This window comes from Xyrauchen texanus, chromosome 4, assembly GCF_025860055.1.
Source record: "Xyrauchen texanus isolate HMW12.3.18 chromosome 4, RBS_HiC_50CHRs, whole genome shotgun sequence".
Taxonomy (NCBI): domain Eukaryota; kingdom Metazoa; phylum Chordata; class Actinopteri; order Cypriniformes; family Catostomidae; genus Xyrauchen; species Xyrauchen texanus.
Genome location: NC_068279.1, coordinates 50,453,409 through 50,481,091, shown reverse-complemented (window position 1 = coordinate 50,481,091; position 27,683 = coordinate 50,453,409). Strand labels below are relative to the sequence as shown.

Here is a 27,683-nt window from a genome sequence, read left to right as displayed (position 1 = left end):
GGTTCCAGCCTACGAACTACGCTTATATGCACTCTAGTCACGCCCATTTTGGCGGGCTTTGATGCAGTGAGCGCGCGGACGCCTCTCATTGGATGCGAGTTCGCCCAAGCTCGTCTATAGGCTGCAGCAGTTGCCGCAGAGCAACCTATGAGCTCGCTAGCTAGCTCGCTCAAGGTCTGCAGCTGCCGCACTGCGTTGACAATGGATACAAAAATTAAGGATAATTTTTTGGCTTCAATATCTCAGAAAAGATGAATCTTTCCCGTAGCGTAAGCTAGCTTACGCAATACGAGAGAACCTCTCGTAAGAGAACCAGCATAACTTGACTAACCAGCATAAACCAGCCAGGGCAAGCATGGAAATTTGTGGTGGTGTAAGGAGGACATGCCAAAGGGGTAATGCTTTCACCTTATCACTGCTTTAAGGGGATCTCTACAACTCAACATGATTGTTGTAATGCTGGATTATACTTCAGACATTTCTACCATACATAAATCCATTTTAAGAACAAATTATGATCTAATCATTTTAACAACTCAGACATAAACTTAAACCCCATTTACAAACCATTTTACAGTGACGTATTTCCAAGTGTGAAAGGATGTTCATCAACCAGAAAATGTATTTACTTTGGGAATTGATTGGATTCGAATGTTTTATACCAGAATTGAGCCAGATCTGAACGTGAAGTTACTAAAACAAGTCCTAAATAGCTTTTTGGCTACTGGTTAAATTTAACCAATAGCCTGTTGAGCCTGATGTTAGTTAAAAAGGAAAGTTGTTTATAGAGAGAGAGCAGATTATTACATTTTGATAAAAGATTTCAATAACACAATTTTCCTAAAATAATTACAGCAAATAGCATTGAGGTAGTTTCAAATGTTTTGAAACCAAAATATGCAGAAATGATAAGGCCCTATAAAGGCTTATTGGCTATTTTGTTATGAACAGGGAATGAAAACAAAAAGTTCCTTTTGGTTTGTTCAGAGCAGAAAATGTATATTTTGTTCCAGTGCCTTCTGCTAAAACCTTTCCAGTTGTAACCAGTTAGAATAAAATAAAACATTTTTTTTTTACATTTATAAAAAATGACATTACCCTGTGATAAGGGTGGGTGATAAACCAGTTGCAGTGTTACCAGATCTCTCAAGAAAAGAAATAAGAGGACATGGTCAGGAAAAACGAGCCCACAATAAGTGAAAATCAGCATCATAATAAGCATAGTATACAATAGCCTTTATAAAAACACTACCATTCAAAGATTTTGGGTCACTTGCCTGAAATGTTTCTCATGATCTTAAAAATCTTTTGATCTGAAGGTATCTGAGAAAATGTCAAGAGTATGTTTCTGCAAATTCTAGGCAAAGTGTGACTACTTTGAAGATGCTAAAATATAACACAGTTTTGATTTATTTTCGATTTTGTTTAGTTACAACATTAGTTCCATTTATGTTATTCCATAGTTGTGATGACCATTATTATTCTAAAATGTGAAAAAAAAAAAAAAAAAAAATAGCAAGTGACCATACACACTCTACTCTTCTAATGTTTGTGTGTGTGTGTGTGTGTGTGTGTGTGTGTGTGTGTATACACATTACACACACAAAAGTTAGTTCCGGTCCTCAAATCTGATTGGACGAGAGACGTTCTATGGGCACTGATGGTCTCACACTATCAGCACTCTGACGCTTCACTGTGTGTATCACTACACTTGCGTACATGTGGTTCTAAAGTGTAAGAGTAGTGCATGTGTTAAGAGCTTCTGTTTGTCTTTTTTTTTCCATGTATTTTATTTTTTACATTATTAATGTTAGCCAGCAGGTGGTGGCAAAGATAATTTTTGTGTGTGATATGAGCCAGTTAGGTGACGTGAAGTGAATTTCGCGTCAGCCAGTGTTTACATAAAACAGCTCTGTGATCGCTCGTATTACTACTAAAGCTAGGAAATAGCTTTAAACAAACAACTTTAAGATTACAGCTCATCACATCTGAGAGACACAACAAACTGATTAATTACACAAACTGAAGGCGCTTAGCTCTTATCGGACTTTCCACATTGGAGTGGGCACACTGTTTAAAATGGAGGAGGACGTTGCGGTTTATATAGTTAAAGACACTTGCGCACCAGTTACCGCGAAATAGGGAGAGATACCCCCCTTTTTTCCACTGAGAAAGCTGATCTTCAGAAAGCTGACAGCATCTCTGCTTGAGTGTGGCAACAGGTGATCACACACACACACCCATCCATCCATGTTTATCCAGTAACTTGTCCAAAACAGAACAAGCCGTGATACTATTTCTGAAGTAAAAATTTTTTTAATAACTAACGAAGGCTTGGATGCAACGGCATATTCTGATCCGCCACACAAGTAGTTCCATGCACAAACGTGTCTTTATGACCGTAATTTTTTTAAATGTACTTGTTCATTGAACTGTTGTATATAAGCAATGTCACACTCGTAATCATGATATATGGCCCTAAATCAGCACTGCTGTGATTACTGACAGCACTCGAGCCGAATCACAGCAATGCTGATGTAGGGCCATGCTTATATAAATAAACATTCTCTCCTGCATACATGCAAACACTGCTTGGACGTGTTTGAACTATACATCATCTTATGTGGGCCAAATTATAATTTTTTTAAACATTTAATAATTTTATTTTAATCATTTGTTTTAATTACAGATCTGCTTCTTGGTCAGAGCTCAGCAGCATCACTTGAAATGAATCAAAATTTCAGACCCTGGTTATGAATACATAAACAATACATAATTATTAATCATGATAAAGCTTGTTTAACAATAAAATGTCTACAAATCATTGGCTGTTTCTCTTAGTTAAAAGGTCAAAAGAGAACACCTTAATGTGTGCGTTTTAACCTAACATAGAATATTAATTATTTTACCGTTGTTGTTTTGAGTAACAATCTCTTCAAAGAATTTACAGCAATTCTTTCTGCCAAGATGAACAAAACGTGAGCATTCAGGCTCTAAAACAAAAGACCATTTCACAATTACAGGATTCAGATCAACTCTGTTAGTCACATGGAGCTGTCCCACAATGGGTGGGATCAAACAGTTCCTAGATCAGTGCTGATGTAATGTCAGAGTTTAGGATATGGGGAGCAAAATCCACTGCAGGATTAGTGCATTCATATTCATAATAATTAATAATTCCCATTACAAACACAATGGATGGAAACAAAACCTGTCTTGTATTACACATAAAATGGAAGTAATTCCACTGTTGTACTTCAAACATTAATACAGGTTAAGCTCAATCGACAGAATGTTGCATAATATTGATTACCACAAAATGAATTTAGACTTGTCCCTCCTTTCCTATAAAAAAAGCAAAAATCGAGTTAAAGTGTGGTACTTACAATGTAAGTGAATAGTGGCCAATTTTTGGAGGGTTAACAGTTAGAAATGTAACATTTTTAAAAGCACTCACATAATTTTTTCTGTTAAAACTAGTGTATTATTTGAGTTGTAAAGATGTTTAAATCGTTGTTTTGTGTCAGACTACAAAATTACAGGGATTACAGGATTTAAGGCACTTATCGTCATGGCAATGAAGTTGTAAAATTGGAAATAACTTTACACAGAAAGCGTTAGTAATTGATTTTATCACACTAAAATCATGTCACCATGCATATTGTTTACGTGTTGTGGCTATACTTTTATATTTTAACGTTTACTGTTTGGTCTCATTCACTCCCATTGTAAGTGCCTGTAAGTTATTTTTTTTCTCGAGAGATCTGGTTACACTACTCTGTGCTAAGGGTGGGTGATACACCAGTTGCAATGTCATTTTTAAAAAGAACATTATTAATCGTTTACCAATTGGAAAGATTGCAGCAGAAGGCCGGAACTGGAACTAAAAATACAGTTTCTGCTCAGAACGAACCAAAATTTTCACTGATGTCAGGCTCAACAGGCTATTGGATAAAGTTTACCAATAGCCAAAAAGCTATTTAGAACTTGTCAACTTTTTATAATTAAATTTCATAAACACAGTAAGTTGCCATTTAACAGAAGCAGTGTTTTAAATCTAGCCTCCTTTTCCGCATCCACTGCCTCTCAACATTTCCTTTGCTCTTTATTTTCTATTAAAGTTTCTTTGGTAAATCAAAACTGGTCACAACCAGCCAGGCTAGAATTGTATTGGGATTTATTTTTGAACACCCTACATTTCAGCTTGAGGATTCAATTTGAAAAGAGCAGCTTTTGTTTTTCAATAAGAAAATGAGCGAAATTGGGTGTTGGTTTATTACACGTAGCTAATGTTTACGTAGAGGCCCAGGCTGGAGCGCTAGTGTGGGTTTATAATAAAATAAACTTATTATGACTGTCGGGGCTTTGAAGAAAGGGCAGCCCGTTATAGGAAAGAGTTTGGAAAGAGGAATTTACCGTCTTGTCCTGAATTCTGCAGATGTGCAGTCAAGTCACAGCTGAATGCATTTTCAGTTCCTTTCCTTTTGGACTTCAGCTTGGCAGCCTTATTCTTCATCAGACTTCAGTTATCCAGATCAGAGCAAACACACCTTAGAATCAACCATTGGCCCCACGGCACATGGGATGGGAAGGGTTCAAGTTTTGATCAGAAATGTCCAAAAAAGAAATCCCAAATCATGAAGTCCAAAGTGTCAAACAAAAGAATCATCCACTCACATCTTGATTGAGGCACCAAAAGAGCTGGTGTGGGAGAAGAATTCTAGAGCTCTGTACACGCCCAACGTCACTTCATCATCAGGGTTTCTCCTCCCTCTTGCCCTTGTACAGGCCGAGAAATGAGATGAATAGAATCTGAGAGGAAAGTTACAACACACTGCTTGCCCAGAGAGCAAATGTATCTCTGGGAGCTTTGCAGAAATGCTGCTCCAATGAGAAGATTTCCTGTTGTTTTCCCTTTTCCACTTCCTTTCTTACTGTTTTCCACTCCTCTTCATATTCTAATCATTCTCAGATGCCTTTCTGTGAGAATCTGTCCAGTCTCTGTCTGTCTATCTATCTGTTCTTTTAGTCCATGATCAGGAGGTCATCAGGGTGGCGTTGAGAGGAAGCTTGAAATGTCAGAACTTCTTGCAAAAGGGAGGGCAGAGAAGCGAGGGGAGGGGAGAGCTTTTCCTCCTCCGGTTCGGACATTACTGAACCCCTTTACCCAACCCCCCACTCCGCTTTCTCTCTTCCTCTCTCTTTTTTTCCCCTTTTTTGTAGCCATGGCTTTAACAGGAAATCTGCTCTCTGCCTTCCTGAATGCTTCCAGAATACACAATTTCCTGTATAAGGAACCTTGTTCGGAAAACAAAAACAGACCAAGAGAAGGAAGAGAGACAGATACACAGAGAGGGGGCATAAAGTGTTGGAGAACAGTAGAGATCAGATGAGAAGGGGAAAGAACACATGAATTCTGTTAACTACGGCTTGATAACCATTTTCTTGAACTATAGACATGTCTATAGTCACAGGGGTTGATATTTATTAAATATTTATTAGTTTTTTTTTTTTTCTTTTTGGTATAAGGTCACATTATAGTGTCCACAACAGTGGACAGATGTTTAAAAACTTTTACAACCCAACGTAAATGTAATATGTTGAAATAGATTCAATAAGAGATGCTTCAAGTAAATCTGGAAAATGTAACATTAACTTCAATTGTGACAGACAGATGTGTAGCCCACTCAAACTCTATTTTGAGGGGGAGAAAATGAGAATGATTATATTCTTGTTGTGAGGTAAAAGCACAACAACAAAAACGCCACCAACATTATTGCATCATGCAACTTTTTGAAAACTTTGTACCATACCATTTATTTTCACGACTTTTTAACAGAGTTGGTGAATATACTCAAAGTAATCCACTACAAATTAGTAATTTATTTTAATTGTAACCAGATTACTTTACTTATCCCTTCATTTACTTTTAGGTTACATTCTAAAACACGATTCAATGATAAAGAAATATCACAAGTGCAAGAGTGCTGTATGGCCCTACGTGCTGATTAAAGGCCATACCGCACAATTGTGAGTGTTATATTGCTTATATTACTACACAAATGAAACAATTCAAAGAACAAGTAAATAAAAAAACTAGGAAAAACTAAGGACTGTCACAAAAAAAACCCCCACACAATTAGAACTATTTACAACCACTTGGGCTGTTTCTAAGAATCATTGGAGATACAAGTGTGTGTGTGTGTGTGTTAAAGAAGGAGAGAAAGAAAGAGAGAGCAATAGAGCTTGTGCGTCTATTGCATGATTCACAACTCCAAGCAGTAGTGTTACAGCTTGCTGAAAATAATATAATTCTATTATATATTATATAATTCTAATAATATAATAATATATCATATTTTCTCTTGGTAAAAATAGCCCTCCGAACCAGTGTGCAAGAGTCATTCACTATAGCAACCGTTCTGTACTCTGCCATGTTGAATATTTACATCTTCCAATGTAGAAACTCTGGTAAAAGAAACGCATTGACTGTTTTTGATTACTCCATCTGTTGTGTCTCTCAGCTGTGATAAGCCTTAATGCTGAAGCTGTTAGTTTAACTGTATTTTCCAGCTGTAGTAGTAGTCCAAGCAATCATGGGGTAGGAGACAATGCTGATGACTTCAAAGAAACCACTCACTGACTGACCTGCACTGAATCAATACACATCAAACTTAACTGGCTCATTACACATAAAAAAAAAATTGTCGCCATCTGCTGGCAAAAATCTTTAATCTCACAGGGAAAAGTGGAAAGACACACAACTAGCTATTTTACACATCTGTGCTGCTATTACACTTTAGCTTTGATCAGCATGAACACTCGCTGAGTGGTACAAACAAACAGTGAAGTCTCCGAGTGCTGCTAACCTGTGAAATAAGTACTCATGGAACGTCTCTCATCGAACCAGATTCGAGGACCAAAACTAACTGTTGTATAGACCATTAGGAAAGTCCAGACATACTTTTTCAAGGCCAGTCAGTCCTGGTGGCCGTTTTTGGAACGTTCTTGGGCAGTTTGGACAGCTTTTTTTTTTTTTTTTATGTAAACGAGCGGCATGAAAGTGCAGCTCCTTTCTACTTGAATGAGTAAAGACTGAAATATCCTATACGGTTGGTCAAGATTACGATAAAATAACATTTCAAATGAGCAGTAAAATCTGACAACACTGTGCGGCTTCATTCGAGCGGTCCGGCTTCCCAGAGCCTCTGCACTTGAGGGGAATAGCGGGCAGGCATCCTGGCCTGTCGGCCGCGTCGCGTGTTCCAATTCGCACCGGGGTTCCGGGGTGCGGGTCCAGCAGCGCATCTGGGCAATGATGATCCACAGGAAGGGCATATAATTCCATCACAACTGATATAATAAATTGTGTTTCTTTACCTCAGATTATGCTATAAATGCAATTATACCATCTTGCATAGCTAATGCGCATGCGTGTTCTCCAGTTGATTGACAGGCGATTTCTGTATCTAAAAGGTGATTGGCTATTTTACCTCTAAAGCGGGTTGACCATTCCAATTTCTCCTATACATTTTAATAGAAGTGGCCTGTTTCTGTTAAATAGTCTCTTTTTGACAAGCAGGAAATGTTCATGGAACATTTAACGTCACTTGACGTCACAAACGAACAGTCCTTGAAATGGTCTATAAATTAAAAAAAAACATACAACACCACAATTTTCTCCATTACAATTAATTAATAGTGATTCTTTAGCTTTCAGGTAAATGCAAACAGACATATTTGTACATAATTCATGTTTTAAATCTATTCTACATTAACCAAAAAATTATATTAGAAATATGTGTAACCCTTGTAATTAAATAAATTCAATAACTGTAATCTGATTACAATAAATTAAAGAAATGCAATGCATTATACTACCTTTTTGATTAAAAGTAATTTGATTACAGTTACTAATTATTTTGCAATAGGATTCCCCCAACACTGCTTGTGCAAATGTCATTAATGTGTAAAATGTTTTGTTTGACCCCATCAAAGACCCAGAATTTCATTCTTAAAATAGGAAAAGTCATCATGAAAATATTAATAGTCTATGACTATTAAAACTATGATAATATAAACTAAGAGTGATAAACAATTGAAATGTTATTGTGTAAAATAATGAAACATTTTCTACATTCTTTATGACTGTCCCTCAGTTGTGGTGTCATTTCCACAATGACCAACAATTTTGTCACTGAAATGTTTTTGAAAATTGTACAAAAGTGTCAGTAAAGAGCATGTTCGATATGAAATATTATATAATGTGATATGCAATAAAAAAAGAAAGAAAAATAATCAATGTAAATATCACTTGTAAAACAATTTTTATATATCTATTCAAGATAATTGTGTGAAATTTAGCTAAATAAACATACTACTTTGGCTCAAGTAAAGTTAACTTTATTATTTAGTTTGTAAACTAGTGTAACCGTATAAGGATGAGCAAGGAGGAGGCAGGAACCGTTCAACAGCTGAACAGTCAACGAAAATGTAATGATATAAATTAACTTAACAGCATAAAACATAAACAAACAGACTTTCATGTCACACGAAATTCACGATCGTGCAGATTTCTGTTGAGATGACTGTATTTCACCCACAGAATTTTGCAGTACGAAGGTATGTTACCGCTCCCTTAAACTCATGTGACCCCGCGTCCTTCTGCGTGGACATTGTGTTTTGGCTTCGCTATTCGCAACGCATAATTTTAATTAATTTAAACTGATTGATCTCAGTTCAGAAGGCTCTTCTAGGCTGTTAGTAAAGGGTTAAAATTTAGACATGTGACAAAACAACATAGCGGCGAACATAGCAGACTCTGTCTTTGAGAGAAATGGCAACAAAATTACATCTGGTAAGAAACCTAATTTAATGGTAACTAAAACCTGTTTGAATCAATAGATTAGTCTCTAGTTTCATCCGATATGCCATTTGTTTTAAATTTGAGTGATTTGTCATGAAACAGCACACTGTTAAACTTAATGACCCAATAGTGGACAATATCATTAGTTTTTTTTTTCCCCCATTAGAAACCCTATATTTACTGTGCAATTTCACATTGAGAATGAAAACATTTTCCTTTGAGAGGCTTTTACATGGAGTTAGGATGGAAAAAAAGGTGCATTTCAAACTGTTCTGAGACCTGTGCAGACCGACAGCACACTGGAGGTTAAGTCATTCACTAACTAGGGAGCAAGGGGATATCCCATAGCTTTCTATGCAGCCAAGTGCATTCACTCCTAAAATCCGACCAAAAGTTCAGTGTCAGGCTGCAGATGATGTTTGGACCACTCAACATGTTGAGCAGGCATGAGACAATGATAAGATAGATATATTTAGAATTTTTAATGTATAATTTTATTTTAACATGTTTGGCAGTGATTGGATGATGTTTGCTATTACTTTGTTCACAAGCAGCTTTACAGAAAACCAGCTGTAATGTCTGTAACGTCTCAACAATATAAATAACCAAAACTCCTGGACACATGATAAACTATTTGACTACTTTTTTGTATAGTTCGGTATTAGTTAAAATTTAACAACTTAGTCCCGCTGTCCAAATATATGGACATACATTTTTAGGAAAACTATTTGCTCTAGAAAAGTATTATTATTATTATTATTATTATTATTATTATTATTATTATTATGCTTGTGTATTAAGTGCTACTAGTTACAAATCAAAAAGGGAAATGGAAAATGCACACAGCAGTCTTGCTCGGATGACAGGAGGTTAAATTTATCAGGCTCCAAGTTCACCAGAGGTAACATTAATCACCTTAATGGTGACTGCACAAATCACAACAATCATCTGGTACAACAAAACCACAACAATAGTCATAAGAATTAAACCAATATAATTTTCTTAACAATTATTATGTTTCTCCATAATTCCCCTTGTCTTGACCAAACATACATGATTTATTCAAGCACAAGGGTTTATTGGATTTCCACACAAATTTGTACTATATAATTGAGATAGTCGTACTCGAAGCTAAAGTTTAAAAAACATAGATTTTTGAGTTATTATTCCAAAATGTGACATTTCAAGTACTGTTTAAATGGGACCATTTGATTGTTTTTATAAATGACAACTTTAGGGTTTAGAGAGTAACAGTAATTTAATTAGTTGGAGAATAGTCAAAAATGAAGCTTAAGCTGAGTCAACTATTTTTATTTTATTTGATCTGAGGTAACTAAGCAAAACAAAGGAGTCTGCTGTTTTATTCAAAAACATTTTAAAGTGTTATTTACACCACCACCATTTTCACTGTTTGTTATGTGCTGGAAATGATCTTTGTTTGTTCAGAAAAATATTAAAAGTAAAAAGTAGAAAAAAAGTACTCCAAGTACATTTCATTTCAAAGCATCTGATCAGAGTTTTCTGAGAGGGATGGAGGCACATGTGAAGCAGAAATCAGTGTGTTAGACAGTAACGACAAATGTTGCTGTTCTAAAAGGAAGGAAATATAAGGGATCTATATGCTGACACACTCGACCATGCAAGCACTAACCTTGACTTAGCAAACACAAAAGGAGAGCCATGTATGGAAACTTTTATCCTTAATAATGTTAATGCATGCAATTTTTTTTTTCACACTAAACAGTCAAATCTGAAATTATGTGACTAAATTCAGTATCCTGTTCATTTTATAATGTAGTCATGGGGTCATACATAGCACACTAATGGCACCATTTCTCGAAGACCCACAAAAAGCCCCAGGGGGGCCATTCAGATCTCTAACACATTTATTGCTATTTATTTTTACTTTTATCTGTCCAATAGACCGTGAAACGATGTTAACCAGAGAATTGGTATAAGGTTGCCATTTGAGCAGCTTTGTAGTAGAGCATTAACGTAGTGTCCGGTTATTAACCAGAAGAAGAGAACAATTTTCTTGGAACAGCTTTTCCCAGCAGCCTCTGAAGTCTTCCTTTAATATGAGAAAAGGGAATCCTTTCAAATATGATGTTGAAATCAGAGCACTGTTTAGAGTGCAAGAACAGACATTTGTTTGTGTCCAGTCTCCTTATGCAAAAGGGGTTTTCTTCTTATAGAGGAACCATGTCATGTGACAGAAGCCAACAAAGGGTGAATTCAGTCAGATGTTCATGTCGAACTGTCCTGTAATAATTAATTTTACATACAACCCCAATTCTGAAAAAGTTGGGACAGTAGGAAAAATGCTAATAAAACAATAAGGAGAGCCTTTTACTATGTTGAAAGCACTACAACCACAAATTATATGATGATTTTCCTTGTGAATTTCATAGTTTTTTTTTTTTTTTAAATGTACAGTAATTTCAAATCAGATGCAACACACTCCAAAAAAGTTGGGACAGTCGAGTGTTTACCAAACTGTTTAACAAACTGAAGACAAAAGTTTAAGTTTAAGTGGAATTTTCCCTCATTCATTCATTATGCAGGTCTTCAGCTGCACAACTGTACGGTGTCTTCGTTGCCATATTGTGCGCTCCAAAATGCGACACACATTCTCAATTGGAGATGGTCAGGACTGCAGGTAGACCAATCTAGCACCCCCATGGTCTGCTTATTCGGCCAGAATGTGGTTTGAAGTTGTCCAGCTGAAATGGCATTGTATGCTGCTCCAAATTTTTAACATATCTGTCTACATTAATGGTGCCCTCATAGATGTGTGAGAGACCCATGCAATGGGCACTGACACTCCCCCGGCCCATACAGACACTGGCTTTTGGGCCTGATGCTGATAACAGCTTGGATGGTCCTTTTCCCCTTTGGCCCAGAGATGGCTGTGTTTTTAAAAACATTTAAATGTGGACTCATCGGACCAAAAAACACGGTTCCACTGTTCTACTTTCCATCTAAGATGAGACAGAGCCCAGAGAAGTCGGCAGCGTTTCTGGACAGTGTTGATGTATGGCTTCTGCTTTGCATAGTAAAGTCTTAACTTGCATCTGTGGATGCAGAGGCGAGTGGTGTTGACTAACAAAGGATTACTAATGTATCCCTAAGCCCATGTTCATGATATCCATTACAAATACATTTTTAAGATTCAGAAGTGGTTTTCGTCTTGCCTTTTACACACCGAGATTTGACCAGATTCCTTGAATCTTTTAAATATATTGTGCACTGTAGTGGGTGAAATGTCCAAAATCCTTCCAATTTGTCTTTGGGGGATCATTTTTCTCAAAGTGCTGGATTATTTGCTGAAGCATCTGTTGGCAAATTGACAAATCGCGAATGATTCTTGCCCTTGAAGGTCTAGGCTGTTTTTGGAGGCTCCTTATAAACTATGACACGATTGCCTCACCTGTTTAACATCTTCTGTTTCACATCGCCTTGTTATTTGAACTAGTCTTTAATTGCCCTTCTCAACTTTTTTGGAGCGTGTTGCAGTTATCTGATTTGAAATGACTATATATTAAATCAAATGAATAAAAATGAAATGTACAAGGTAAAACATCATATTATGTGTAGTTGTAGTGTTTTCAATATAGCAAAACGTGAATATAATTTACAAATCAATCCTTTTTGGTTTTATTAGCATTTTTCAAGGACTGAAAAATAGCATTGGGGTTGTAGAATGTTCTAAGAATGTTATTATGGGGTGTCTAATAGAAAAAAATCTAAGTAACTTTTGTTTCTTTTAAACGAAAATAAAATGTTCTTCCCTTCCACCAAATTTGCAATTCTTCAAAATTGTAAGCATCTTTCTTTCTTTCATTAACAGTCCCATTAAAAAGAGGAGTTTATTTTAACTGAGTTAGCAGGTCATATTCTGTTATGTTTTAGGAAGCGCAGAAATAAAAGGAAAGACCATTCACAAGTGAAAACGGAAGGCAGAGATAGTTTTGGAACAGATGCACTTTTTTTCCCCTCTGCAAATCAGTCAGCATTATAGCCACAGTCTTTATCCCTGTATGTCCAAATGGCAAAGAAGCATTTAGCCCCTTCTGCTGGTGTCTGTGTGTATTAGTGAGGGCAGTGACTGTCACCTATAACATACTGCAGACTCTCCAGGGTTCTTCTATAAAGCAATAGTTCACCCAAATATGAAAACTCTCTCATCATTTAATCCTCATACCATCCAAGATGTGTATGACTTTCTTCTGCTGAACAAAGATTTTTTTAGAAGAATATCTCAGCTTTGTAGGTCCATACAATGCAAGTGATTGTGATCAGACCTTTGTTGCTCAAAATCAAATAAAGAAAACATAAACGTAATCCAAAAAACAAAAAAAGTGGTTAAATTCTTATCTTCGGAAGGGATATAATGGGTGTGGAACAGATAAAAATGGAAGTCCTTTTTTTACTCCAAATCTCCACTATCAATTTCACATCTGACCATAACATGTGGCCTGTTTAGTTTCACTTTCACATCTGAAGGTGAAAGTGGAGATTTAGGGTAAAAAATGACTTAAGTATTGTTCTGTTTCTCACCCACAACTGTTATATCAATTCATAAGATATGGATTTAAACACTGATATTTAAAGCTACAAAGGTCTGATCACCATTCCCTTGCATTGTATGGACAGAGCTGAGATATTCTTAAAATCTTCCTTTGTGTTCTGCTGAAGTAAGGCTAATTTATACTCACTGGGCAAAAGGCTTCGCTTAGTTCGCCTACAAATTATGATGAAATGCAGTGAAGTTTATGCTCTACCAATGTGTTAGTTTGGAGATTTTTCTTTTGTTCGTGCACATCTCTGAAATTCTTGACCTAGGAGAATTCGGCTGGTTGAATAGCACTGGTGATTGGATAAAACTAATTGTGGGTGTGGTTTGGAAGTGTTTTATTTACAATCACACGTGCCAGCTGAGTTGTTACCTAGGTTACTGTTGTTAAAATTGATCATTTTGAACCCCATCTCTCAGAGATTGTGAAGAAGATACTTTTTTTTTTTTTTTTTTTTTACATGACTTGCAACAAACTCTACAAAGACAGCATGGCCACGACAAATGAGAGGAGAGATTGAGTTTTTAAAAGTGAAAGGGGCCGTAACAAGTTTAATAACACAAAGAAGCAACAAGGTGCTAAAAGCGGCGGTCCACAGAGAGAAAAAGCTGCATTATTGCGAGTTGTATAAACCTTTAAAGGAATAGTTCAACCAAAAATTATTCTCAGAGCTTGTGTACAATGTGTGAATGTGCACATAGCGTGTGTATAGTGCTGTGCATGGATTAAGCCCCAGGAAACGTTAAATCAAGCTTCAAATCATAAACATGCCAAGGAGACTGCAGATGTCATGATTTTTGGTGAAATTTTTTTTACATTTGTCTATTTGTCAGCAAAACCTATAGTATTGCTTCAAAAGACATGGGTTAAACCACTAGTCATATTTCCTTTTTTGGAACTTGAAAGTGTTGGACTCCATTGACTTGAATTGTATGGATGTAAACACATCATTCGCCTATGAAAATATCTTCATTTGTGTTCCACAATAGAAAAAAAGTCTTACAAGTTTAAGACAGCATGACGGTGAGTACATTTTTGGGTGAGCTATCCCTTTAAGGCTGAATGAGAAATGTATAAGAATTAAATGGCACAAATAGAAGAATTTATGATCTTGGCGCTGCTAGTTGATATAATTGAACTTTAATATCAATCTAGTATTCTAAATTCGAAGTATTCGATTAAATTAACATTCAATTTAGAGGGCAAATAACAATATTAATGTATTCTACAATTGCAACTACAAAGGAAAATACAAAACCACAAAGATTAACATTTCATGGCTCCAAACAAGTATATTTTGAGATGCTCCGCTTTTATAATAACTTTTTTTTAATAAAAGGGATATATATATATATATAAGTGATCAGTCAGCTAAAACTATGAGTAGTAAATACAATTAGATCATATGATACATTCATATCTATATGACACACATTAGTGTTCAAAAAATATTCTGTCAAAACTTTATTAAATCATTTGAAACAGAGGAAAAACGTATTTCAATAGCCCAAACAAATTCAACTAAATGGGTTGGAATTTTCCACAAAAAGAGTACAAAATTAAAGAAAAATATTAGCTTGATCATACTCCTTACAATAACTTGTCATTGTTGAGCTTGATGAATACAGTCAACACTATAACTTTTGTAGAGAAAAAGGAAAATGAAGTAGAAAGTGCCCACATAAAAGGGTCTTCAGCTGGTTTGATGTTGTGGCCACATTGTGTTGAAATTCAGCTTCTGGAATGAATGCTGTCACGCTAAAATAACTGTATATGACACATATTGAATTGTATTACAGATAACAAAAACAGCACCACAACCTTTGAATGACTCCTTGACCAGGACAGTAACCGGAAGCTTGAAGTGCTGAGTTAGAAAGCTTAAAATAAAGTTACACTGTGCAGACATTAATACATTCCGAAATATACAGCACAGTAAGTGTGATTTGTATGGTTTGTAATAACACATTTTATTTGATGACTCTCTAAATGAATTAAACTTTGAAATAAAATGTCATCAGTACCCCTGATGACATTTTCAAAATTTAAACTTTCAATCTTAGCTTGACACATAATGGACCACTTCACATTGCAGGGTTTATTAACTTATAAAACTGAAAGGATTATGCCTATAATTTAAAATGAAAATACATTTATTTTCCCTGATCAGATAGTAAGGTAACACCACCCAATTTTATGAGTGAACAGTCGTTCTTTCTGAACACTGACCTAAACCTAAAATAACTAACCCATCTACACCTACATTTACATTTCACTGAAGTTAAACTCAGCTGATTAAATACATTTCCTTGTGGCAAATTTAAATGGATTCAAACACCTGCTAAAATATCTACCGGACACCGAATGGCTGAATCAATACCTTAGAACATTCATATAAAACACACACTTTATAGAAAACACTCGTTGGTGTAACATGAATAAACCAGCGCCGCCTGTACTTTTCGCTACTTATAACATAATGACCTGGCAAGCCTTTACAGGCATTACTTAACTCAAGTGGCAAGACAAAGTATGTGAACCCTTTGGAATGACTAAAAGTGATTGTATAAATTTGTCTTAAAATATTGTTTGATCTTCATCTAAGTTACAATAATGAACAAACATTTAAAAATCGGTTTTAACTAATAACACACAAATTATTGTATTGTTCTTGTACATATTGAATACATCATTCAAAAATTCAGTGTAGGTTGGAAAAAGTATGTGAACCCCTAGGTCAATGACATCAACAAATACGAATTAGAGAAAGGGTTACAAAGTTATCACGAAGAGTTTAGATATTCTTCTGTCCACAGTTAGACAAATTGTCTATAAATGGAGACAGTTTAGTACTGTGGCTACTCTCTCTCTTGACTCAAGCCAAGTCAAGAAGACTCAAAGGGCACACCACAGAATGCTCAATGAGGTAAAAAAAAGAACCCTAGAATGACAGCCAAAGACTTGAAGGAATCATTGGAACTTAAAATCTCTGTTTATGAGCTTTCCAAAGACCACCTTGACACTCCACAAAGCTACTGGGAAATTATTTTGTGGACAGATGAAACTGAGGTTGAATTGTTTGGGAAGAACATGGAGCACTACGTCTGGCGTAAACACTGCACAGTATACCAACATGAAAACATCACCACAATAGTGAAGTACGGTGGTAGGAGCATCATGATTTGGGGCTGCTTTGCTGCATCGGGGCCTGGACCGCTTGCCAACATAGAGGGATAAATACATTTCCAAGATTATAAAGATATCCTACAGGATAATATCAGGGTGAATGTGTGCCAGCTGAAGCTCAGTAGAAGTTGGGTGTAGCAGGATAATGACCCTAAACATCGAAGAAATTCCACTCCAGAATGGCGTCCAAAAAATACAATTGAGTAGCCCAGTCAGAACCCAGATCTAAACCCAATAGAGATGATGTGGACTGTCCTCAAGAAAGCCATTCACACCAGACATCCTAAGAATATTGCTGACTAGAAGCAGTTCTGTAAGGAAGAATAGTCGAAAATTCCTTCTGAGCATTGTGCAGGTCAAATCCGCAGCTCCTGCAAACGTTTGGTTGAGGTTATTGAAGCCAAAGGCGGATCGACCAGATATTAAATCCAAGGGTTTACATACTTTTTCCACAGCACTGTGAATGTTTAATGGTAGGTGTTCAATAAAGACATGTAAGATTATAATCGTTTGTGCTTTGTTAGCTTAAGCAAATTGTGTTTGTCTATACTTGTGACTTTAATGAGATCACATTTTATGACCAATTCATGCAGCAAACCAGCTAATTCCAAAGGGTTCACATACTTTTTCTTGCCACTGTATATTAATTGATCCAAACTTCTGAGTGTTTTTCAATCATGAAAAACATTCATCTACCACATTCAATTATTTATTTTCTATTAATGTAATACTCAAAAAGTGGTGCATTTTTATTCAAAATGGACAAATGATCCCATTATGTGTCCTTAAAGAGTAGAGTTGAAAACAGTTATAGAAGGCCAGATCCATAGTGCAATCTGTAGTGGAGCGACGACACCCAACACTGAATCTGACAGGCACTGGTGAACGCTCTGTTTCAATACAAACTCTCTTCAATGTCAATACCTAAAGGAATTGGCACACGGTTCAATGAGCATGCTCAGGCTGCCCGATGTCCACTGTGACGTTGATGTAGAGAGGTGCTTTTTGGACAGACAGAACATTGTAGGAACAGGAATTCAAACCATCCATCTTCCATGTCCGAGGAGTTCGGCGTAAAAGGTGCATCCTGCATCAGTAAAAACAAGGGGTCAAGTGCCATGCTCAAAATATGGATCACTTTAGTTACTCTAACAAATATTTACATTTTAAATGATGACAATGAAATTTTGTCGATCAATAAATTTATTTAAAAATACATAAAAAATGCAATTACTTATAAATTAACATTATAAGTGAACTGGACCACGAACTAAAAGTGAAACTAATAAGAGACGCTTTTTTATTGTTTATGATTAATGCATTTGCTCCGGTGCAAACCACCCCAATAGTGCACTCTGCCAGCATTAGCAATTAACATTTAAGCGTGCTTAAAATTGTTTATTGCTTATGTGATTTCTGTTTAAATGCCTTTGTGTCATTTTAGAAGTCAGTCAAAGCACTATTTCAGTGCTGTGTACAAACTCACTCAATGTTTCAGTTATCCAAGTTTGCATTGTGGTTGTCCCGGACAAGTAGACAACCGTAAATGTTGAACCCTAGACTGTTTCAAAGTCAGTAAATTTCTTAAAAATATCAGATGATCCATTATGTGACGTGGCAAGGTTAGTTCAGGTTGTGATATGACCAAGAAAACCGCATGATAATTAGTGATGGGACAATATATAGAATTTCGAAATATCTGGAATGAAAATAAATGAGGACGGACCGTTGTTTTCTGTCCATATGATAATAAATTAAATGGCCTGCCAAACATCAATGTCTCTTGGTCACTTTTCTTCAATATTCACAGAGTTCGCACAAAGTTTTGAAGTGCTTTAAATATTTGAATTTAGCTATTACAACTCGACTTTCATTGAATAATTTGTAAAATTCTTTCTGTTAAGTTGTTGTTCAAAAAGTAATAAACAAATTCTAATCACACATAGTACGGATGCAGTAAAGAAACTGCCACCTCTCATTAATGTGTGCTGATCCAAAACACTTCTGTGCAACACACTCATTGAACTGCCACCATCCTTAAAGATACAGTACCATTTTAGCACTTGTTATTAGCGATGGGCAAGTGTACTCGAGTACTCGGAAGTGGCAGCAATGATCGGTCATGAAAACGATGATTGATGGTGATCATGCATGATGAGACTTTTCCCTTAATTCGAAATTCAGTGACAATTATCTGACAACTAAACACACACGTGTCAAAGAGGGAGCTAATTTTGAGGGGTACATTGATTGTCAGACATCTCATAGCAACCAAACTGATATATGGTGCTGCAATGCTATCATTACTATCATCAAAAGAGAGTGTAATTAATCGTGTTTTGATCCCCTGTCTGCTAAATATTTGCTAAACACGTTTTATGATCATTTAATGTAAGAACTTTGACTCGTTAATGGATGTTATTCAATAAAAGTGAATGTTTGTCACTGAGTGTAAACCTCCCTGCCCTGGGTGCCGAAATGTTTGCGTGACCTAACACACCTGCATCTCGACGAAATGGGAGATTTCCACATGAGATTCCTAGTTAGAAAACTGACATAAAGTGTAATTCCGTTGCATTTTCCCCATTTGAAAGGTGGAAATTCAGACTATCCGAGCTGAATGGAATGCTTAATGAATCATCACAGCAACAACAATATGGAGCATCGCTGCTTTTCCAACAGGAGCGAACAATTGGGGACGGACGCACGCACGCACGCACACACACTCGACGAGTACTCGAGTAATTAGTCTGAGTACTTGAGTAGACAAAATGACCAAAATACCCATCCCTACTTGTTATACAAAGAAATGTAAACTCAATGTAATATATGTAAATGTATTTACAAAAATATATAAACAGTGACATCAATAACATAATAGTAATTGACTATGTAATTGTTTTTAAAAGATACAATGTGAATATAAATGACAAATTATAAAATATACACTTTCATACACTATAAAATCTATATATTATGAAACAATTTAGTACAGTGGTTCCCAACCTGGGGTCCGCCAGAGTTCACGTGGAGGGTGCGGAAAGTCACTCTGGGACGGTCAAAGATTGATAAAATGCGCAATGCCTGTAAGACAGCATGTCAGCTTCCCCGTCTAACACAACGTGAGGAGCAAAATCTCAGCATTAAAAAAATAAAAAAGTGCAAAGACCATGACACCCTGCCAACTATACCAAAACTTAATGAAATGTCACTCAACCAACCAGAGACACTTTGCACAACTGCACGAGGATGAAGCACATCAAACATTCTGCGGATGTGAGCTGACTGTTGCATGGCCAAGTGCTTGAGTTCTTGGATCTTAAAAATTCATGGAATTACTGCAAAGTCATAACTACGCAAATTGGCCTGGTTGCTAGGGAGATTATAGTCACATGGGGTAACCTCCTCATGGTCACGATTAAGTGGTTCTCACTCTCAATGGGGCACATGGCAAGTTGTAAGTGGATCGCAGAGAGTAGCATGAGCCTCCACATGCTGGGAGTCTCTGCAGTGCCATGCACAACGAGCCACGTGATAAGATGCACGGATTGTCTCAGAAGCATATTTTTCAAGGTTTATTTGTTTGTGATCTTTTCTAATAGAGAAAGGTATATAAGAAACATATTATTTGAACCTGGAGCATTTATATTGTGTATTAGTTAACTTTATTTTTATGAGAAACTATGTACATTTTGCCCAAAAAAACATTTTGTTTCTAAAATTAAACTATTTTCATTCATAATTTGTCATTTAAGTGTTGTTATATTGAGTTGAGATAATATCGAATCGTTAACCTCATTTCGTACATTGATCTGAATCATCACCATATTGCCCCAAACCTAATGATTATCATATTTGTAAAACAAAATAATAATTTTACCTTAAATATGCTTGAAAACATATTTGTAAAACTAATATAATAAATAATGATTAAGAATAAAGGTGCAGTAATTTCTTCTTCTAATTGATAAATATTTACAAAGAAATGAATAGCATTTAAGAAAAACGTAAAACAATTGTGTGTACTCAGATGATTTGAAGACTGACAGACAAAGCCTTTTCTTTGAGAAAAAGCTGCTTTATGTATTCTATGCATATTCATGAGTGCCCCTATGTTCAGATCATACATATTGCTCGATTTATCATGATATTACCCTGAAATTGGACACTTTTACTCACTGAATATATTGATCATGGCTGACTGCAAATAGCGCATTTCTACAATGACATCGGTCACTAAGAACTTTCGGTCCAGGCAGCATTAACAATATTTAACAACATTTCCTCAAACAGAATTTACTATTTAGAATTAACTATGTTAAGCAATTACATTTTTACTGATGAATGACATCAGATACAAACATTATCTTGAGTGATAACACTGTTTTTATTATACAGTAGCACTGTTTGACCATTATTTTCCACTTCAAATTAGGGCTGTAACGATAACAGATTTTCACAACACGATTATAGTGGCCAAAACAATTCACGATACGATATGATCTACAGAAATTTTGAATGAATGAATGAATAAATAAATAAATAATGCTATCAGTCAAATTCATCTTCAACTTTATTGTGTTTTCTCTTTTTTTGGCCAATTAATTACACTCAAAATACGAGTGTAGGGAGGTGGAGAGAGAGTTTGTAACCATAACTGTACAAAAGAGAACAAAAACAACAATTACACTTAATGGCAACCAGATGAACTGATAAACAAAAGTTTAAATAAAATAAAAAATATAATGGTTAACGTCAGCTCTGGTATACACCTCTACTTCAAATATTCCCTGGAAAGATTCATTAAAGGACACAAACAGACCCCACAATGTCCTATATGTCTGAAAAACTGCATTTGGGGAAGTGAGGAATGTGGGGGAATGTGTGTGATTCTTAAAAAATCTGCCAGTGAAGTGTGAAAGCACTGCAAGAACATAATGACTATGACATCAGTGCTTAGGCATTTTAAGTAAAAATTCAAATGTGGTTCAAATTATTTTATAGGCAGGAAATAAAAGAAGACCTTCTTTCATCTTCATTGTCATTGAATGTATTAAACTCCTTTAATGAGCTCAAATTTAACAATGCATATTCTCAAAAAGAGCACCTTTCTCCAATCATGAGGCTTTTTGGTCACTTGCAAGACCATTATTGCTCTTGTCAGAATAACATTTTAATATTGCAACATTCTGTAAAGACATGAACTTACCTGTCTTTATTGACTTGATTGCCACTGTCCCTCTTGTGGAAGACCATGGTGTAGCGTGCCACCTCAGGGGAAGGTCGCACTATTGTCATTTTCTGCAACTGCACTCTGAAAGAGATTCTTCTATTGAAATCTTCAACACAGAGGGGTTGTGGTAAACTGTTATGGGTTTTTAATGGCTAATGCCAATATTGATACCAAAATCTAGAGATATCAGAGAGCCGATTTAATTCTGAGAAGTAAAATACAATGTAATGATAGCAAATAAAAATAACATAATTGTACCCATAGTGCTTAGGGGTGGGAAAAATATAAACGTTTTAGATGCATCGCGATTGCATTGATGCAGCGATCTAGATTCTTAAAAATATAAGATCGATCTTTTACTCGATGCGCAACTCTCCACTACAATGCTAAGAAATCACTCGCATTTGCAACCAAATTTTGCACTGCGTGGCTAAAATATATATTTGGCAACTGGTTGGTAAATGTTTAGATTTCACTCAAAAGTGATTGTGTAGTTTAGTGGTGGAATATTCAGCAGCAAAATCCTTTCACTGCGTGTTGAGAGTAAAACGTAATGCTTGTCCAAAGACAAGATTCACGCAACCCATTTGTCAGTTGTCGATCAAAAACAACAAAAAAATGCTTTTAATTCTAATCACGCATAGCGCAGATGAGATAAAGCAGTTCGAGTCACTCTCATTAATATGCGCTCATTTAGAGACGCTCTTTACAGAAAAGCCAGTTTTATTAAAGAGACAGTACCGGTTTTAGCATGAGATCAACAACTCAAATGTACAGTAAATACTTGTTGACCCCTTTGCCACCTGGTATTAAGATGCATTTTGGTGAGCGGATCACATGTGTTCAGCGCTAAATACAGGTTTAAATACAAGGTCTAAATGTTTTGTGATTGGATCACAAAAACCACATACATATGTGGTAAACACATCTGAACACATCACATTTAAGGTGTAAATGCTAATCCGTCCTGTATGCGTTCTGGCAGCAGCGAAGCACCACCCCTTGCCTGTCAATTAACCGCTGCGCTAAAACATGAGTTTCAACTTTGCCGGTTAAGAGCCATTTAAAAGGAAATAACAGTCCGATCAAAAACATTTAAAAAGCGGATATATACACAAACATGAGATTTTCACAGATCTTCTTCAGTGTGTCTGATATCAACATGTACGGACACTTATGAGAAGCACGAACATCTGCAGCGCATGTTAATACAACTAATCCACTAAAATAACACAATTCTGATCGAAATATTGTGTTTGTGCTTTGATTAAATTTCAGCTGCATCAGGGAGAAATTGCATGCCGTTCTTTCGCACGTGCTTTGTCTTTACTGACTTTGTTGTGGTTTATTATCATGCAGGAACACAATGACATAGTAATTGATGCATGTCGTCATTAAACAGAGATGCATGTCATCATTAAACAGAGTCCCTCCCCTCCAAATTTGATCACAAGTGGTCACAGATGCATTTAAATGCCCAGGTGTAAACAGCGATGCGTCTCATCTGACCACATGTGATCGGATCAGTCAAGACACATCTTAATACCAGGTGAAAACGGGGGCATTAAAAGTTCAAATTATGCAATAAAACAATAAACATGTAACAAAAAATTATATATAAAATATATATTGACTGAATACATGGATTTGTTCTAAAATGTGACCAAACTATAAAAAAACAAATAAAATATAATTAGTAAAATAATATTTTTGTAATGTACCTCGTACCTGAATAATTAACAGCATTACCTGGAAAATAATTACTTTTATATGCAAGCAAAAGGGAAATCGATATCGAATCAAACTCAGTAATCGAATTGGGAGCTTGTGAATCGGAAAATATGTATCAATATGCAGCCCTTATATTACTATATTAAATATACTGCAAATAATCTTTATTAGTGGTCCAAGCAGTCAAGATACTAGAATCCTAGTATCTGTCATATATATATATATATATATATCTATATATATATATATATATATCTTTTATTATTCCTTTTTTAATCAGCTGTAACACAATGTGGTGAAAAGTTTCATGTATATTTAAAATAAAGCTCTGACCCATTTGAACCACAGACATCATTTTCCTATGATAGGTTTGTGCTAATTTTTTTTATAAATATTTAGCTGAATATCTGTCAGTAATACAATTAAAGGGCTGTAAGTTCTCAGTCCAACATTTAACAGTTACCCTCCTTCAAGATCTTTTTAAACACAAGAACATGCCCTGTGTGAACACCCCCTAAGAAACAGGGTCTAGTGGACCCCGATTATTCAAAAATTCTCTTTAAAACAGTTCACCCACAAATAAAAATTCACTCTTTCTCTCACTCTTTCACTCACACTCATGACATTCTAAACATGAATGACTTTCTTCCATGGAGCACAAAAGGACAATTTCTCAACATCTTGGCAACTCTTTTCCATGTAAGGAAAGTCAAAGGGGTCTTGGGATGTTAAGCTCCAAAATTACAAAAAGCAATGAAAACTAAAATGTTGACATCCTCCCTAGCTCTCCTTGGTGCATTCATGAGAGGTCATGAGAGAACTAGCAAAGTCTGATTCATGAACAAATCGTTCTTTTAAGTTGGATCTTGTCAATGATTTGTTAGACCAAGTTTACAAAAGTGTGAATGATTAATTTAAGAATCAGACTTATCTGGTTCTCAAGTTCAACTCACTGACTATCCAGTTGCAGCAGTTAAAGGGATATCCCATTAAAGGGATAGTTCACCCAAAAATGAAAACTCTCATTTACTCACTCTCATGCCATCACAGATGTGTATGACTGTCTTCTGCAGAACATAAACGAAGATTTTTAGTAGTATAGTAGTAAAATTTTGAAGCTCCAAAATGCACATAAAGTCAGCATTAAAGTAATCTATAAGACTCCAGTGTTTTAATCCATATCTTCTGAAGCGATATCATAGGTGTGGGTGAGAAACAGATAAATATTTAAGTCATTTTTTTACCATAAATTCTCCTCCCTGTCCAATAGGGGGCGATATGCACAAAGAATAAAAGGAAAACAAAAGTAGTACTTAAATATTGACCCAATTCTCACCCACACCTATCATATCGCTTCTCTGTTCATATCTCGGGTGAAAAAAGTTGGCTACACCCATTCCAGCAAAAGATGTGTCTTTCACTTGAAGCTTTGCTAGGTTCACAATAATCAACAGTGATTATTGTGAGATAAGAAAGCTACAAAATTAAACTTAGCACTGTGAAACATCCTCCTCAAGTTGTGCTTGCGAAGGTGGTTTGGTTCGATCAGCTTGTTCTTCCAAACTATCATTATTTCATTCTTTATCGGATTCGGGCTAGGAAAAACTGACGCCACTGTTACCATAGTGTTTACAGAGCTGCTCACGAAGCCTAGGGAGCTAAAACTCAGTTATGGTAAGGGGCGTCACATTTCCGACACACGCTCTGTGTCCACAAATGAGTTACTAGGAGTGCTACTTGGGTGTTGAGAGATGTGTTCCTTTGATGCTGTTCAGGTTGGAGATCCAAAATGTTTCCCAAATAAATAGAAAGTCTGGCTGACCAATCAGAGCAGACTGGGCTTTTCTGAGAAGGGGCTTTAAAGAGACTGGAGGTAAATAAGAGTGTTTCAGCCAGAGTATGAAGAGAGGGGAAACGCAACGTACAGTATGAGAAAAATAATGTGTTTTTTGAACATTAAAGCATGTAAACCTATTAGACCCCCAAAATAAATTTATGAACCTGTAAATTAGCATAAAATGGGCTCTTTAACAATGTTAAACCGCTGGCAGTGACGAAGCGATATTATATTGGTATTTGACACCTATCCTGAGTCCCGATCATTACCATGTTTTTGTATATGTAACCAAAACATTGTTAGTGACACATCCAATTTTATTATCCTAAAATATTTTCCAGGGCATTTAGGCATTTTCCTCATTTTCCATGACTGGAAAAATGCATTGCAATTTTCCAGGTTGTCAGGACGCTTGGGAACCCTGACTATACTATAATACGCAATAGTAAAATAATTCTGTCTTCGTTTCTTCACACGTTATTTAAACGCTCCATAATTAAACCCACTGTGATGAGGAGGAGGGCATGGCCGGGCCGTGAGGTTGCACGGCCGGCGCTGAGTTACCTCCTCGTCACACATGCAAGCCCTTATTTCTCATGAAGCAAAACCTTTGAGATTTCATTGTATCATTTTATCAATCCACAGAAATAGGGTAAGCATCTCCTCTGTGTTACTACATGTTTGAACACGCTGTGACCAGTTATATTTGCCATTACAAGATCTTTTAAAGTGAAGCCAGAGCGCTTTACGTTCACTATCAAAGTTTATATTTCTTTGTTTATATTTTTGCTGTAATTTGGCGCAAGCCTCTGCTGATGGCACATGCATCAGAGCACTTGATAAGTGCTACTCTGGTTGACATCTGCTTCGCGGTTTAGTCAGTGACACTTGGAGTTCAACTGAATGACACACAAACAAGTGTATTTATATAAGTCATTTATATATTTGCTTAAGATTCCCTTATTTGTGCATTAAAATGTGATTGGAATTTTAAGTGCACAATAAATCACAGCTAATATCAAATAAACCCATTCAGACAATTATTTAATAATCACGAAAGGCGTACATTTGTAGTTCCGTTTTTTTTATTTTATTTAGGCGCATGAAAACCTCAGTCTTCATTTATTTTCATTACAAAAGAAAATACATATTTGGAATGAAATTAAGGTGTGTAAACAATGACAACATTGGGTGAACAATTTGACTGACAAGTCAACAAATCACTGGCAGACTGGGAAAATATGTAATTTTGCACATCCCTGGGGCCTGGGTAGCTCAGCGAATATTGACGGTGTCTACCACCCCTGGAGTTGCGAATTCAAATCCAGCCAGGTTTCCTAAGCAACCAAATTGGCCCTGTTGCTAGGGAGGGTAGAGCTACATGTGGAAACATCCTTGTGGCCATGATTAGGGGTTCTCACTCTCAATGTGGCACATGGTAAATTGTTCAGAGTAGCATGAGCCTCCATATGCTGTGAGTCATGCACAACAAGCCACGTGATAAGATGCACGGATTGACTGTCTCAGAAGTGGAGGCAACCGAGACATGTCCTCCGCCACCCGGATTGAGGTGAGTAACCGTGCCATCATGAGGACCTAATAAGTAGTGCGAATTGGGCATTCCAAAATTGGGGTGAAAAGGGGATACAATTAAAATAATAACAATAATAAATTTGCACATTCCTAAAAACCCCTCACAAAAAACTCAAACATTTCAACAGTGCAAACATAACTCTCTATAGTTTCTCATACCTTATTCTCAGGTCATCATCCTCTCCACCCCAGCCCCAGTAGGTGTTTGGAAAGCCGTTCACCCTGTGGAACTGGTCCTTCGTCATGGCTGAAACTCCCCCAAAGTAACCTTTATATCTGAGCCTGTAAAATCAGTTGTGCAGGGTGATGTATGTCATTCAAATTTTTAACAAGGATTTATTTAATTTAACAATCATTTGTACAATTTGGAAAACTCTCCTTAGATTAAATTAAGACACATGACATTCAATGTACAGTGGCCTCAAAAAGAATTTAAATACCAAGGCCACATTTAAAAATGTATGAATATCATTGCATTAGTTAACAAAATAACCAAAAACGTGGCATTATATTAAAAGACAGATAGCACAAGCACACTTCAAGTTTATTAGGTTTGAAATAATAAAAAGAGGAGAAGCGATCTATCTACAGGAGTCTGCAGTTGTATGCAAGTGTGTTTATTTCATTGTTTTTAATGTTGTTAGAGTGGTATTCATTGCT

The 27,683-nt window shown here is 36.1% G+C and overlaps 2 protein-coding genes across 6 annotated transcripts in view; both read right to left on the bottom strand.

The window, feature by feature from the left end:
• LOC127643120 (rho GTPase-activating protein 31-like) overlaps positions 1-5,020 on the bottom strand; it is a 42,122-nt gene extending 37,102 nt beyond the window's left edge. Inside the window, exon 1 of one of the 3 annotated variants that reach the window (XM_052125697.1) lies at positions 4,417-5,020. In XM_052125697.1, coding sequence (XP_051981657.1) covers positions 4,417-4,516 — 100 coding nt within the window. In that variant the 5' untranslated portion in view covers positions 4,517-5,020. The remainder of the gene's footprint in view (positions 1-4,416) is intronic. The other 2 variants (XM_052125698.1, XM_052125699.1) reach the window with 2 other exon arrangements.
• Positions 5,021-14,729: 9,709 nt separating this feature from the next.
• LOC127643122 (beta-1,4-galactosyltransferase 4-like) overlaps positions 14,730-27,683 on the bottom strand; it is a 38,093-nt gene continuing 25,139 nt past the window's right edge. Inside the window, exons 5-8 of one of the 3 annotated variants that reach the window (XM_052125704.1) lie at positions 27,183-27,305; positions 21,839-21,943; positions 19,636-19,713; positions 17,587-17,716 (exon numbers count right to left, since the gene is read on the bottom strand). In XM_052125704.1, coding sequence (XP_051981664.1) covers positions 19,674-19,713; positions 21,839-21,943; positions 27,183-27,305 — 268 coding nt within the window. In that variant the 3' untranslated portion in view covers positions 17,587-17,716; positions 19,636-19,673. Of the gene's footprint in view, positions 17,717-19,635; positions 19,742-21,838; positions 21,944-27,182; positions 27,306-27,683 lie in introns of all 3 variants that reach the window. The other 2 variants (XR_007970455.1, XM_052125703.1) reach the window with 2 other exon arrangements.